A 15,000-nucleotide genomic window follows, 5' to 3' on the forward strand; every position below is an offset into this window, starting at 1 on the left:
CTGTGTGTTTACACTGGCACTCTGGGCTTGGCACACAGGAACCAGTGCTCATGGCTAATGATCAGTGTGTGGGAACGTGTACATATGTGTGTGTGTGTGCAGTATGTGTGAGGATGAGTTTGCCTAAGTGCCCGTTTGCATGTGTCACAGTGTGAGTGTGTGCTTAGCTCTTGCGTGTGTGTGTGTGTGTGTTTGATGGCGTGAGTGTATATTTGGGTCGTGTGTGTGATGGCGCGAGTGTGTGTTTAGGTCTTGTGTGTGTGTGATGACGTGAGTGTGTGTTTAGGTCTTGTGTGTGTGGGATGGTGAGAGCGTGTGTGTGTGTGTGTGTGTTTCCTGCCAGAGAGAACATATTGGGATGGACTGGTGGACTGGGCCAGTTTTTGGACCAGCCGGCTCCGTTGGCCCCATCCCTCTCGGCAGCGCCTCGTGTGCCAGCCCCCCCCCCGGCCCAGCCCCCCCCCCCCCCCCCGCCCCCCTGGCAGGCCCACACACAAGGCTTCCTGGACGACATCGCCATGAGTCAGAAGTTCCACTCATACACATGGTCACAGCACGGACTCAACAACCCGAATCAGTATTACAAATGTAATACTGTAATACTGTAATAATTATTGTAATACTGTAATAATTATTACAAATGTAATAATATTTTCCAGTTCGGAAAATTGGATTGCGGTAGTCTATATTATATTGGCAAGTGATGAACTCTGACGAATTATGTATGTATGAGAACCGCATGGACCAGACTATACAAATACCTAGACTATAACAAAGTTGTACTGTAGGATATTCGTCTAACTTTATATGTCCAAGTCTGAATTATTTCCCGTATGGCGTGTTTGCCTTCCATATGTGCTGCGTGATTGACAAACACCACTCTCAGGATCCCAGCCGTAATCCCGCCGGCGTGGCTCTGTGATAGAGCCCGCCTCTCCAAGTCCAGCTCTGAAGCTGTGAAATACCGCCTCGGTACGGCGGCGCCCAGACTGACTCTGTAGTGCCGGTTTGAAGCTCTTTCGAGCCCATCATAGACTGTATTAACATGCGGTGTCAATCATGAGCCGTCATGGCTGCCTAATGAAAGGGCCCAGAAGGGCCTCGGAACCCTCCCTGGTTGACAGCACATCAGAATCCCCCAAGGGGCCATGCTGCCATTTACTTCCTGAAACATTTTGATCAGCGCCATCTTGCCGAATCGACCCCTTTTGACATGCGCAGTTGTGCTTTTCTCAGACCCCGCAGTTTGCACCATGCAGGCCCGGGTCAACAAATCACATGGTTAAAACATGAGAAAAGCACAACTGCGCATGCCTGTGACGAGAGAAAACACAACTGCGCATGTTAAAAGGGGTCGATGGCCCGTTCAAAAAGCTTAACTCTCAAGAACGAGGCATCAACGTAGTCACCGCATCCAGTTCTATTAATACATCCATGGAATCCCCCCACCCTGTCCAGTGTCACGCCGAGATAGGTTGGTTCGGCGCAGCGTGGCAGGAGTGTTCCATCGTTGTGCACTCGGAGCTCACGTTTGGCTTCCTTGTTGTTAAGGTGTAAGGCTGCCGACACCGTCTTTGCCATTTCCGGAGATATGCTGCTAGTGTCTGCATGTCCTGGATCAAGGTCTCCTCCACGACCTGCCAGTCTCCAGCGGAGTACACCAGCGCAAGGTCGTCTGCGTAGGCGTACTTCCTGGAAACTGTGATCGGCAGGTTGTAGGTATAGATGTTATAAAGGAAGGGGGGCCAGGACAGATCCTTGTGGGACGCCGTTCTTAAGGCGTCGTGACCTGCTTCGTTGTCCGCTACCGGTGGAGAGGGTGAAGCTGCGGTTTCGGACAAGCTCTATGATCATACTGACCATGTGCCTGTCCAGCAGGCGGAGCAGCTTGCAGGTGAGGCCGCGGTGCCATATGGTGTCGTAGTCATCCGTCAGGTCTATAAAGACGGCTCCGGCCTTCTTTTTAGCCGAAAAGCTGTCCTCAATGTCTTGAGTCATCAGAGTAACTTGATCTTGTACGGTCGATCTCCCGCGTCGGAACCCGGCCTGCTCCTGTGGGAGCAGCGGGTTGATGATTGGTTCGACGTGGGCGTAGATGAGACGCTTGAGGATCTTGAAGGGGATACATAACAGAGAGATGGGGCGGTAACTCTCAGGGTCCCCCTTAGGGATCGCGACAACTAGGGCTCTTCTCCAGATTTTGGGGATCTTGAGTTGGCGCAAGCAGGAAGAGAGGAACGCTTTTAACCAGGGCGAGATGTCACCATGGGCCACATGGAGATGTTACCTTCGCTAGGAGTTGTGGCCTTCCAGAGGTTAGACACTTCTTTACACGAGACGTTACGATTCGCGGTTGCCCTCATCAGACCTGCAAACTTGTCACCTTTTGGCTGCAGTCACCTTTTTTATGTTAACCATGGTAGTTTCAGTGAATCTAGAGGGTTTTAGTTTTGTATGTCGTCACCTTTTTCACTACTCCAGAGTTTGCAGGTCTGCCTTTTCTTTTCACACTCAGTTGAGATACGATTTTGTTTGCAGAGATGGGGCAGTGATGGGGGGAGTGTCTAGACCTACCAGTGAGATTGTTAAGGATGCTCCATGCCTTGCGGCTGGAGTGTGAGAAGTCGATGGAGTTAATGGCCTCCTCCCAGCGCTCTTGTCTCCTTCGGAGAGTCTAGACAGCAGGGCTGAGGCAAGTCTGTCTGACTCAGCTCCTGGGAGGGCCCGGAGGAAGGCACAGCGGAGACTCTCGCACTCCGCATCCCGACACGGTTTGTAGCTATTGCGACATCCGTGTGGGATGGATTTTTTGTCACGCGAAGCTTACAGCTGGGGCTAGTTGAACTTCAACCCTGTCAAAATGCAGCTAACGTTAAATGGTGGTGTGTTGGAACACTCTGCTGATTGGGTAACAGAGAAAATGTGTCCAAAAGTAGATTGCCCTGCACAGCTCAGATATTCTCCTGCTGGTGCTGGCGATGTTAGGAAAGTTATACTTCAAAAATAGAAAAGAGTTTCGCCGCACACAATGGATGAAAATAAGGTTTTTATTGAACGACGCGTTTCGCCTTACCGCTTCATCAGGTCCATGTCATTCTATATCAGCAGGTGTCTATATACAGTAGGCTGCGTGTGCCTATTGCCTTAATTGCACACTGTTATAGAATTTACATCCAAACACCTTAAACCTTTGTTCCTCTCTCTCTTTTGTAATTCCAAACACCTCCTAAACCTCTGTCTTCCTCACTTCTCTTTTAAGATTGTCTTCCTTCTCACCAGGACAGGAAAGGCCCACACCTCGTCCTTCCCGTCCTGGCTCAGGCCTTTTGTTCCTTTGTCTATATTCAAAGTGTACCGCGCTTTTCTTTTCATCCCTCGACCACTGTTTGATATCCGTCACCTTACTATGACGTATAGACGAGTCAGCCAACCAAATGTCGGCTGCATCACATCCTTGTTTGAGCACATATAAGGCGGTACTAGGCGAGCTTAAACTCACTTCTGTTCTGATGAACCACTCTGTGTTTTATCTTGAGGTCCTTTTGCAATCGTATTGTTTTCTTAATAAATCTCACTGAACCTTTTTGAGCGAACCTGGGCAAATACTTCATTTTTCGAAACTTCTACTACAACACGTAGCCTATATAGACACCTGCTGATATAGAATGACATGAACCTGATGAAGCCGGAAGGCGAAATGCGTCGTTCAATAAAAACCTTATTTTCATCCGTTGTCTGTGGCGAACCTCTTTACTCTTTTTGAAGAGAAAATGTGTTGTTCAACCTGGAAATCATAGCTAAACATAAATGTTTGGTCGGGGCTGAACTCCCCCGTGATCATTGCATCTCCGTGCTCTCTCTGTGGAATGTGACTGCAGCCTCAAAAACGTGTTTTAATATGGGAAGACAATTGTAAGCTTGTATATCTATCTATCTATCTATCTATCTATCTATCTATAATATATATATATATATATATATAGATATTGTATATCTATCTATCTATCTATCTATCTATCTATCTATCTATCTATCTATCTATCTATCTATCTATCTATATATATATAATATATATATAGATATTGTATATCTATCTATCTATCTATCTATCTATCTATCTATCTATCTATCTATCTATCTATCTATCTATCTATCTATCTATCTATAATATATAGATATATATATAGATATTGTATATCTATCTATCTATCTATCTATAATATATATATATAGATATTGTATATCTATCTATCTATCTATCTATCTATCTATCTATCTATCTATCTATCTATCTATCTATCTATCTATCTATCTATCTATCTATCTATCTATCTATCTATCTATCTATCTATCTATCTATCTATCTATCTCAAACTTATATTTCCTCTGGCCCGAGCGGGCCATTGAAAAGCGTTATTTACTGACTTACTTGACAGAAGCAGTGTCTTGAACACCTCCGGGCCAGCGGGCCAGCGCTGATGTCACGCCCTGCCATCCACCATGGTCCCCTTAACATGGTCTCCTTAACACGGTCCCCTTAACACCGTCCCCTTAACACGGTCCCCTTAACATGGCCTCCTTAACACGGTCCCCTTAACATGGCCTCCTTAACAGGGTCTCCTTAACATGGTCTCCTTAACATGGTCTCCTTAACATGGCCTCCTTAACATGGCCTCCTTAACATGGCCTCCTTAACATGGCCTCCTTAACATGGCCTCCTTAACATGGTCCCCTTAACATGGCCTCCTTAACATGGTCCCCTTAACATGGCCTCCTTAACATGGTCCCCTTAACATGGTCTCCTTAACATGGTCCCCTTAACATGGCCTCCTTAACATGGTCCCCTTAACATGGTCCCCTTAACATGGTCCCCTTAACATGGCCTCCTTAACATGGCCTCCTTAACATGGCCTCCTTAACATGGTCCCCTTAACATGGCCTCCTTAACATGGTCCCCTTAACATGGCCTCCTTAACATGGTCCCCTTAACATGGCCTCCTTAACATGGTCCCCTTAACATGGTCCCCTTAACATGGCCTCCTTAACATGGTCCCCTTAACATGGTCTCCTTAACAGGCTTCCAGCAGGCGGACTGGTTTATTTTATTTTTTTATTTATTTAACCTTTATTTAACCAGATAAAAGCATTGAGATCAAATCTCTTTTACAATACTGACCTGGCCAAGAAGGCAGCAAAGTTTCACATAGAAAGACACAAGGACATATAAAATACAGAGAACAACACAACTAAATATACAAAAGGCGTAGACCACGTGGGAACAATAAGAAATTAAGGTATATTACTACATGGCAGCTGGTGGTAAGGACTTCTGATAGTTTCAGTTATAGAGGAACACTGGGAGACTAGAGAAACACACGTACATGAGTATTAAAATGGAGATGGTGATCAAGTCCATCCATAACGTACAGTAGGCAGACCACAGTTGGTCCAGACCCAGGAGGGGGAGCTAGCTACAGCTAGCTGATCCTGAATCTGTACGACCCCTCCTTCTAAAAGAGAAGGACAATATTCCTCGGTTTACATTTTGCTGTACAGTAAGAAGGTGCTAGCCGCCTGACTTTCTGCTGTCTTTGAGTTGCCAGTGTACAGTAGCATCTTCTAACTTGACCGGAGCTGTTATGGTCGCTCCGAGATCCCAGTGATTCACCCAGAGAGAGCACATTAAGGGAATGAATATTGATTTTCAAACAATTTGACATGGTTTTTTAAATCGACTTGAAAAATGCCTCACTTAAAAGAGTCAGGGGTGCGTAGTCTGTCAATGGAGCGAAGCTGCTCCGGTTTTATGGTTCAATAACATTCCGTTAATGACTTCTTCCACCTGGACAAAATGGTTTGTGTGTGTGTGTGTGTGTGTGCATGCGTGTATTTGGTGTGTGTGTGTGTATGTGTATGGTATGTGTGTGTGTGTGTGTGTTCAACTGATTCAACTGAGGTGTCTGCAGCTTTGAGGACCGCCTTATCCTGCACTACTGTAGCTAATAACTTCAGGCTTATGTGTGTGTGTGTGTGTGTGTGTGTGCGTGTGTGTGTTTTCAGATGTACACACGGTGGTCTAATGACTTCTTCTGAGTGGGTAATGGAAACACGAAATGAAAGAAAGAAACGGGGAAAAAAAACAACAGGAGAATGGAAGCACCTGTCTTTTTTTACATCATGTTAATGAAGTAAACTTCTGTTCGCATCCGCAGTCCGCTGACGCATCGTGTCACCTTGACAGGCCGCGTGCGTGTGTGTGTGCGTGCGTGTGTCTGTGTGTGTAACCGAGCAGTGATCTCTCAGAGGACGGCCACGGCAGGCACCAGGGAGTCTAGTGAGAGTGTTAAGCCGGCTTGGCCAGCTCTGCGGCTGGGCTCGGCAGAGAGACGGGCCCCCTGGCCCCCCGGCCCCCGTCCCGGCCCTCAGCCTGACAGAGATGGATCATTTGTGATGGACGCCGACAGTTTCCCGGTCTAATCGCCCGACGCACCAAACACATCAATCTCTCGTGAAATAACAGCTCATATCAGGGTTAGATCTATCTTATCCCCTCCGCACCTTTTCAGCAAGTACAATGGGCCAATTAAGCCTCTCATTGGCCCGATTTCACCCAGCCAATCAAGGCGCAGCGTGTGTAAAGTGTAATTACTCAGCCTTGTTTAGCTATAAGCAGATCCGATATTCACTTGACGTAGCGTGGCTGCTCCCTTTTGAGCACATACTTTGCAGAATACTCTTAATGGCTTTTCATCGTATTTCTAGATAGCAGTAGCCAGCAGCAGTAAATACTGTAGCTGGCCTCGCTGCAGGGGTGGGGGTGGGGGGGGGGGGGGGGGGGGGGGGGTGGGAGGGGGGGGGGGTGTTCTCTGCAGTGTAGACTGCACTTCTTGTCTGCCAGAGAGTCGGGACTGCTGAGTCAGGCAGAGGATTCTGGGAGAGAAGGCTAATCTTCCAAGTACATCCCTCCGTGATCCAAACATCTGTCACTCTGCCCCTGGACAGCTGTCTCTCTGTCTGTCTCTCTCTCTCTCCTTCACCCTCTCTCTATCTCTCTCTCTCTCCTTCACTCTCTCTCTCTCCTTTGCTCTCTCTCTCTCTCTCCCTCCTTCTCCTTCTCTCTCTCTCCCTCCCTCTCTCCCTTGCTCTCTCTCCCTCTTTCTCTCTCTCTCTCTCTCTCCCTCCCTCTCCTTCTCTCTCTCGCTCCCTCCCTCTATCCCTTGCTCTCTCTCCCTCTTTCTCTCTCTCTCTCTCCCTCCCTCTCTCTCCCTCCCTCTCTCCCTCCCTCTCTCCCTCTTTCTCTCTCTCTCGCTCTCCATCCAGTCCGTCCATCATGGGAGTAACAGATGTACAGTAGGCTTGTGTTTACATTATAGTGTCTTCATATTACACTGTGCTGTAAGTGCAGCACAGAGTCCTAAAGCGGATCCAGTACAGTAACCATGCTACAGTATACAGTACAGTAGGCCTGCGTGTTAAAGCGGCCAGCTGAGCTCCTCTGTTCATGTGTAAAATGGCCCGCTGTATACAGTAGGATTATGCTCTTAGTCACTTGTTTTAGAAAGGAGATGCACTTGTGAGTTCTGGCGAGTAGTAGTACATCGGCTTTTCCTACGTTAAAAGCTATTATTGTTAGTCGCTTTGGATAAAATGGCTAAATGACGTTTTGTGTGCCACAGTGAGAAGAAACAAAAGGCCCTCCGATGACCCGAACTTAGCAGTAACCTCTGACCCCCCACCCTTTGTGTTCTCTCTCTCCAGATCTACAACGAGAAGAAGAGCCAGTTTGACATCAAGAGGAACAACCCCAAGGACCTGGTGGACAGGGTGGCGCGCGACATCGCCAAGCTGCTCAGCAGCAAGAGGAGAGCCCTGGAGGTGAGGTCGGGTACTGCACCGCCTCGCACACGAGCACTGTTCCTGGCCAGGCGTGTCCCGGTGTGACGAGGCCGCTCGATACGCTTTAAGCAGGAGCGGCACATCTCAGATTTTATCGTCTTCCTCAGGGTGAGCCTGATAGGCTGCGCCACGTTACCCAGCAGCCCCTCTGGCTCACGGTTCTTTCTCACCCGCGGTGAGACATCTTTCACCCCCCAGGGAGACGGGGGAGACAATATCAGTTATTCCAGAAGCCAATCATAATGTTGAGCATGAAAGTCTCACTCTTTGAAATAATTATGGGTTGGTGGATTTCTGATAACAAAATATTGATGTTTCGCACTTTATTAGACTGTCTAACAAAGCAGTTAATGACTTAGCCTCGCTCAAATAGTCTCTCCTGTCAAATATTCAGCACGGTGCTGGAAGCTCCCGCTCTATTAACTGCTTCTCCCTAATATTTGTAGCTTATGTAATTGTAATCAATTTGGTAATTTTTCTCATCCCCCAATATTTCAATTTGATTCAAACACACAGAAACACATGCACACACACCCACACACACACATGCACACCCACACACACACATGCACACACACACACACACACGCACACACACACACACACACGCACACACACACACATGCACACACACATGCACACACACACACATGCACACACACACACACACACACGCACACACACCCACACACACACACACACACACACGCACGCACGCACGCACACACACACACACACACACACACACACACACACACACACACACACTGTGAGGACATGCGCACACAGAGGAGCTAGAAGCCCGCGGGTCAAGCGAAGCCAGTGAGCCATGCAGTCCAGAGAGGGGAACGGAGCTGCGCCCCTCTCTCCTCCCCTCTTCGCTGGTCTGAGAGCAGCCCGCAAGGAAGAGGTGCTGCCGTGTCCCCCAGCGCAGATGTGGGCGTGTCATCACAGCGCCGGGTCTAACAGGAGCGGCCGCGTTCAACCCAAGCAGCGCGCTCTCTTCAAGGGACGGGCGCGGTTCATTCCGGATTCTTAGCACGCATCGTCGCGTTTCCCCTGGTCACGCGTGGGATTGAATTTGGACCGGCGCTGGCTCCCCTGTCCCCTGTATTGGCGGGGGTGCCCCCCCCGTGAGCTTTGGTACCGCGCCCACGCCCCCCCCCCCCCGTGCCCTAACCCCCCCCGGACCCCCGTCACCTCACGTCCTGTCTCTGAAGCTCGCTCACTCACAAGGTGAAAAAAGACAAGAGCTGGAATGAAAATGCCCCCCCCCCGCCCCCCCAGGCTGGGGAAAAACTAAGAAATGATGTTCAGAAATTCATAGATTTAAAAATGAGCAGGGAGGAGAAGAGAGAGAGAAAGATGAGGAGAGAGGAAAGGCAAATTGAGTGCAGGGAAGCGAGAGAGAGGGAGAGAGAGAGAGAGAGAGGGAGAGAGAGACGGAGAGAGAGAGAGGGAGAGAGAGAGGGAGAATGAGAAATGAGAGAGAAAGAAAAGGTAAACGGGCGTGAATCGAGAGTCATTTTACAGTCGTTTAAGAACACAAGGCACATCGAAAATTCGAGGCACTGCATGTTTCCATTTGACCAAGGTATAAAAGGACACCTAATAGAAAGGTCATGAACTTAGCCAAGTCACTCCAACTCCAATAAGTTGTTCATACACACCATATGAAGTGAAAGCAACTCTGTAGATGCCGTAGGTCTCAAAGTCATATTCATAATCATAAATCGGTTTGTTACTATTCCAGTCCCGTCATGCAATGGTTATTCATCCTTAAATGTTTACTCCCGTGAATTTTGGGAAAATGGAAATCGTCGCAGTAATCAGAGGGTGTGTGCGCTCTACAAATACTGTGAGAAGCAATTTCTTTCTTTTTCTGTGCAAATTTGAGATTCATCAAGTCCCCCTCCCCCCCCGGGGAGGTCATGTTGTGGATCGAATTTATTCTACTGATTCACACTGAAACGAAAGTTCCCAGTGCGGAGATGGAAACGTCCTGGAGATATTACACACTTATTTTGTCCACGTGAAAACGAGGTGAGAAGGAGACGAATTGATCCGTCTCCTCTACGGACGAGAGAACTACCGGTGTCTACGGTGTCCGAGTCTTGTCTTCCTCCGTTTCTCTCGCTCGTATCCTTACGTGTTTTGGCAGCTTTCGGCGCGAATTAGTGGCGTCCGCAGCGCGACGTTGGGTTATGTAGTCAAGAAACACGCGTCGCTCTTCTCCCCCGTTAGACGCCATTTTAACGAGCTTGTCGGGGAAGCCAGGAGCAGTGTGATGAACAGTAATGGAACATTCTCTGGACTCTACCACCTGACAGCGACAGGCCTCAATAACTAATATAGTGTGAAATAAAGTAGTCAGATTGAGGATCTCAGTTGAAACGGAAAGAGAAAGACAGAGAAAGAGAGCTTGTGTGTGTGTGTGTGTGTGTGTGTGTCAGAGCAGAAGACACACCTGCACGCCGGCGCTCCACAAGAGCAGTTGTCTGACAGCCTTTTAACGCGGCGCAGCAAATAGAACAGAGACCCTCTATGTAACCTGTCATGTGCAGAAAAACCCCGGCTCAAGTGATTCCTGTTCGACTGATACGTGTATACCACCCCTCCCCGCCCGCCCCCCCCCCCCACCAACCCCCCCCCGGGCTCTTTCATGTCGGCCCGACGCCACGGCGCCACAGAACCGGCGGGAGATCAGTCGGCCCTCTGTGTCCCTGTGAGAGAGGATGAGGTTGCGCAACATCCTGTACGCTGTCAGTCAGCGGCGGCTGAGACGGGCTTCACATCCACACACCGTCGATCACTTCCATCCACACACACACACACACACACACACACACACACACACACACACACACACACGCAAGCACACACACACACACACACACACGCACACACACACACACACACACACAAGCACACACACACACACAAGCACACACACGCACACACACACACACACACACATCATGTTCCATTCCCCGTTATTGAAAGCAGCAAAGCTACTATTGTCGAAACCTAAACTTCAGATTTCACAGAGGGGACTGGTGGAATAGAAGAGACTAAGATTGGTCTAATCCAGTTATACACACCTCTCTCTTCCAATAGGACGGTATTATATTCTGTCTGTCTGCCTCTGACCGGCTGTGGATCAACACACGGGCCTATACACACTACCCCCGCCCCGCGCCCACTGGGCTTAGATGTCGGCACACGCTGGTCCAATATGGCGGACACATACTGCGGGTGAACAATTGCGATCAAACTGAGCGGTTAAGCCTGACCCCCGGCTGACCCCAGAGATCACCTGTGGGCTGACCTCACCGGCTGTGGCTCTCAGGTCGCACCCCGGCGCAGGTTTGGGCTTGCAGCTCCGCCTGCACTCATGAAGGGGAGAGGGGTGAGTTCCCCGGACAAAAATGTAACCTGGAACGAGTCCCCTGAACTGGGACTTAGGCTGTGGAAACTCAGGGGGGCGAAAAAATCTACCCCGACCTGACCATCCGACCTCATAATCAAGATGGCTTGGCCTTGGTTGATCCCAAGGGAGTCAGGGCCGCTTGGGTTGAGGAGGTTATGATGTTGAGCAAGGGAGGGAGGGAGGGAGAGAGGGAGGGAGAGAGGGAGGGAGGGAGGGAGGGAGGGAGGGAGGCAGGGAGGGAGGGAGGGAGAGAGGCAGGGAGGGAGGGAGGGAGGGAGGGAGGGAGGGAGGGAGAGAGGCAGGGAGAGAGGCAGGGAGGGAGGGAGGGAGGGAGGGAGAGAGGGAGGGAGGGAGAGAGGCAGGGAGGGAGAGAGAGAGGGAGGGAGAGAGGGAGGGAGAGAGGGAGGGAGGGAGGGAGGGAGAGAGGCAGGGAGGGAGGGAGGGAGGGAGAGAGGCAGGGAGGGAGAGAGGCAGGCCAGGCTGGCGGAGATGATGGAGACGGCATGCGACCGTGCAGTCGTAGCGATTGTGACGCTGGGAGAACGGGAGATCCTTGACTGGACACTGTGCAGGGATGGCAAAAGTGTGCTTGCCAGAGCGAGTCGGTCCCTGTGCGCGGTAAGCCTTTGTTCTTTCCCTGACCGTGGAAACCCGAGATGACACAGACAGACAGGACAGGGGCAGAGAGAGAGGGCGCGCTCTCACGGTGTCATCGGTCATTATGTTACACCCATTCATAATTGACTACGACACGCACTTCCTCACATGACTAAGACACGCACTCGCTCAGGCATGCACGTTGATGTAGGTGCGCGCACACACACACACACACACCGCCACGTTCCCAGGATCCTGACCCCCTCCTCGGAGAGACGGCGGTCTGCTGGAGTCGGTATCCCAGCGCGTTCTCAGACGCCTCAGCGACTCGCTCTAATTGGACAGGCACCCGGCACAAATCACCAATTTAAAACAGCTAAATTTAGCTCGCCGTCTTTTAAAGAGCCACTGCCCTAAAAATAAGCACACGATCACCCAACCCGCGAGGTGCTTTTCAGTGAGCGGAGCGCCATTTGGAGTGGAACAGCCCTGCTCTGTGGGCGTGTAAATTTGAGTATTTGAGTGTTGGTAGAGAGGGGGTATATTTTCGGTCACACTTGAATAATAATAATAATTATTATTATTATTATCCTTCATATGAATGTCTAGGCTCCACCTGAGTTCATCCCTACATACAGTATCAGCCTCATACACTCTGTTTCAGTTTCAATTTATTTTATTTGTTAGAGAGGGACAACGTACATTAAGAAACATTTTATAAAATAGAATATAAATGTACCCAATTGTACCCAAAAGGCTAGTTTACATTGGCAGTCCCCCTGCCAGAAATAATGGGCTAGTACCTAGTACAAAAGATTAAAACACAAGTACAAACACATTAGCAATAACATATAACATATATAATTCAACCCTTGAATTATACACAGTTCATCCCCACATAGTATACACATCAGTGTTCTCATCTTTGATTATCTATCAACCAGTTCCTAAGATTATATTTGAAGGCGTTGAATGAAATGGACTCTCTTATGTTCTGAGGGATGTTATTCCACTCAGGCGCTGTTTTATGAGAGAAAACCGATTACCCAAATGTGCTCTTTCTAAACGGGATTTTGCCGTCTCCTCTGGCTGTCCCTCTGGGGACTCTAGCTGTCCCTCTGGGGACTCTGGCTGTCCCTCTGGTGACTCTGGCTGTCCCTCTGGGGACTCTGGCTGTCCCTCTGGTGACTCTGGCTGTCCCTCTGGTGACTCTGGCTGTCCCTCTGGGGACTCTAGCTGTCCCTCTGGTGACTCTAGCTGTCCCTCTGGGGACTCTGGCTGTCCCTCTGGGGACTCTGGCTGTCCCTCTGGTGACTCTGGCTGTCCCTCTGGGGACTCTAGCTGTCCCTCTGGTGACTCTAGCTGTCCCTCTGGGGACTCTGGCTGTCCCTCTGGGGACTCTGGCTGTCCCTCTGGTGACTCTGGCTGTCCCTCTGGTGACTCTAGCTGTCCCTCTGGGGACTCTGGCTGTCCCTCTGGGGACTCTGGCTGTCCCTCTGGTGACTCTAGCTGTCCCTCTGGGGACTCTGGCTGTCCCTCTGGGGACTCTGGCTGTCCCTCTGGTGACTCTGGCTGTCCCTCTGGGGACTCTGGCGTCCCCTCCAGTAGCACCAGTTACAGAGGAGCGTAAACGGACTTGATTGCAGAGTGGAGGTGGTGCCAAGTTATGCCGAATTTTGTACATTAGGCAGCAGTTCTTAAAGAGAACAAGGTTTTCCCAACGTGCATAATATACTTACCACCAACCATTTGTGAAGAGTTAATAATCTATAAATGGGTTATAAAGGCTAGTTATTCTAAAGTGTTTGTGGGTTGAATGTGTTAGGGGAGGTGTGATGTCGTCACAGCTCTGCATTTCCTTTGGGGGACTTGCTGAGAGAGAAGAGCTGTTATTTAGATAAACGGGTTGCAATTCCACCGTCCCGTTCTCTCTCTGCGTGGTAGAGGTAAGGGCTCTCTTGTGTACGGTACATTATACTGTATTAGCTCTGTGTGTCTCAGCAGTAGTGAATTGACTGCCTTCTATTTTAAGACAGTCCTCATGCCCGAATCACCATAAATACTAGCGCAGTAGACGCGAAACCTCCACACTATTCCCAACCACCTCAAAACCTCCACACTATTCCCAACAACCTCAAAACCTCCACGCTATTCCCAACAACCTCAAAACCTCCACACTATTCCCAACACCCTCAAAACCTCCACGCTATTCCCAACAACCTCCACGCTATTCCCAACAACCTCAAAACCTCCACACTATTCCCAAAACCTCCACACTATTCCCAACAACCTCCACGCTATTCCCAACAACCTCAAAACCTCCACACTATTCCCAACAACCTCAAAACCTTCACACTATTCCCAACAACCTCAAATGTGACAGCAGCTGACTGAGGCCCACGATGAACGACAGCAGCGGACGATTCTCTCTCTTTGTCCTGTTGGCGTTAAGTGATGATGAATGAAGCACTACTGTAGTTCCTCAGAGTTGGGGGAGATTTCCCTACAGCCCCGCCCCCTTAGAAAGCTCATCGATGATGTCAGTAATACATCACATTCCCTGGTGCTTTTAATGCCAGTGTTTCTGGAATATATTTGGCAGAACAGAGAGCGGCAATGAACACCATTCACTTAGCCAAGGAGGCTCCTTTTTAGGCGTGTTTCATGACAGTACTTAAAAAAAACAACACGTTTTTATTCCTCCAGAGCCAAGCCTCCTCAGATAGTACTGAGATGCTCATTAAAACCGCTCAAAGTCCTTATTACGAGCCTTCTTGGACATACGGTACTGAAGCGCGCAGCTCAGTAAAAGTGGCTAGCCCTCGGCGCTGCTTGTGCTAATTTGCAGGACTTAATGACTTACAAGGCCCTCGTAATGAGTGTGCGCAAGCAGCACTTTGGGGAGGTCAAGTGGGTTGAATATCTTACCGAGCCAATCACCTGCGCGACGTCGCCCGCCGTTATAGATGAGTTAGTCTCGTACAGTCTTGCCGTGAACGCCAGAGCGAGGCCGGTCCTACCGCCCGAACGTCGAGTCTAAGAAAGCAATTTAGTTTTCCATCTCCTGCAGGCTGGGG

General features: G+C 49.5%; 1 protein-coding gene across 1 annotated transcript in view; it reads left to right on the forward strand.

Annotated features, from left to right (window-relative positions):
• cacna2d2a (calcium channel, voltage-dependent, alpha 2/delta subunit 2a) overlaps positions 1-15,000 on the forward strand; it is a gene marked incomplete at both ends in the record, with an annotated part of 131,761 nt that overhangs the window by 36,523 nt on the left and 80,238 nt on the right. The window contains one exon of the mRNA XM_084460721.1: positions 7,759-7,875. Coding sequence (XP_084316847.1) covers positions 7,759-7,875 — 117 coding nt within the window. The remainder of the gene's footprint in view (positions 1-7,758; positions 7,876-15,000) is intronic.

This window comes from Borostomias antarcticus (genome assembly GCF_949987555.1).
Source record: "Borostomias antarcticus genome assembly, chromosome: 33".
Lineage (NCBI taxonomy): Eukaryota > Metazoa > Chordata > Actinopteri > Stomiiformes > Stomiidae > Borostomias > Borostomias antarcticus.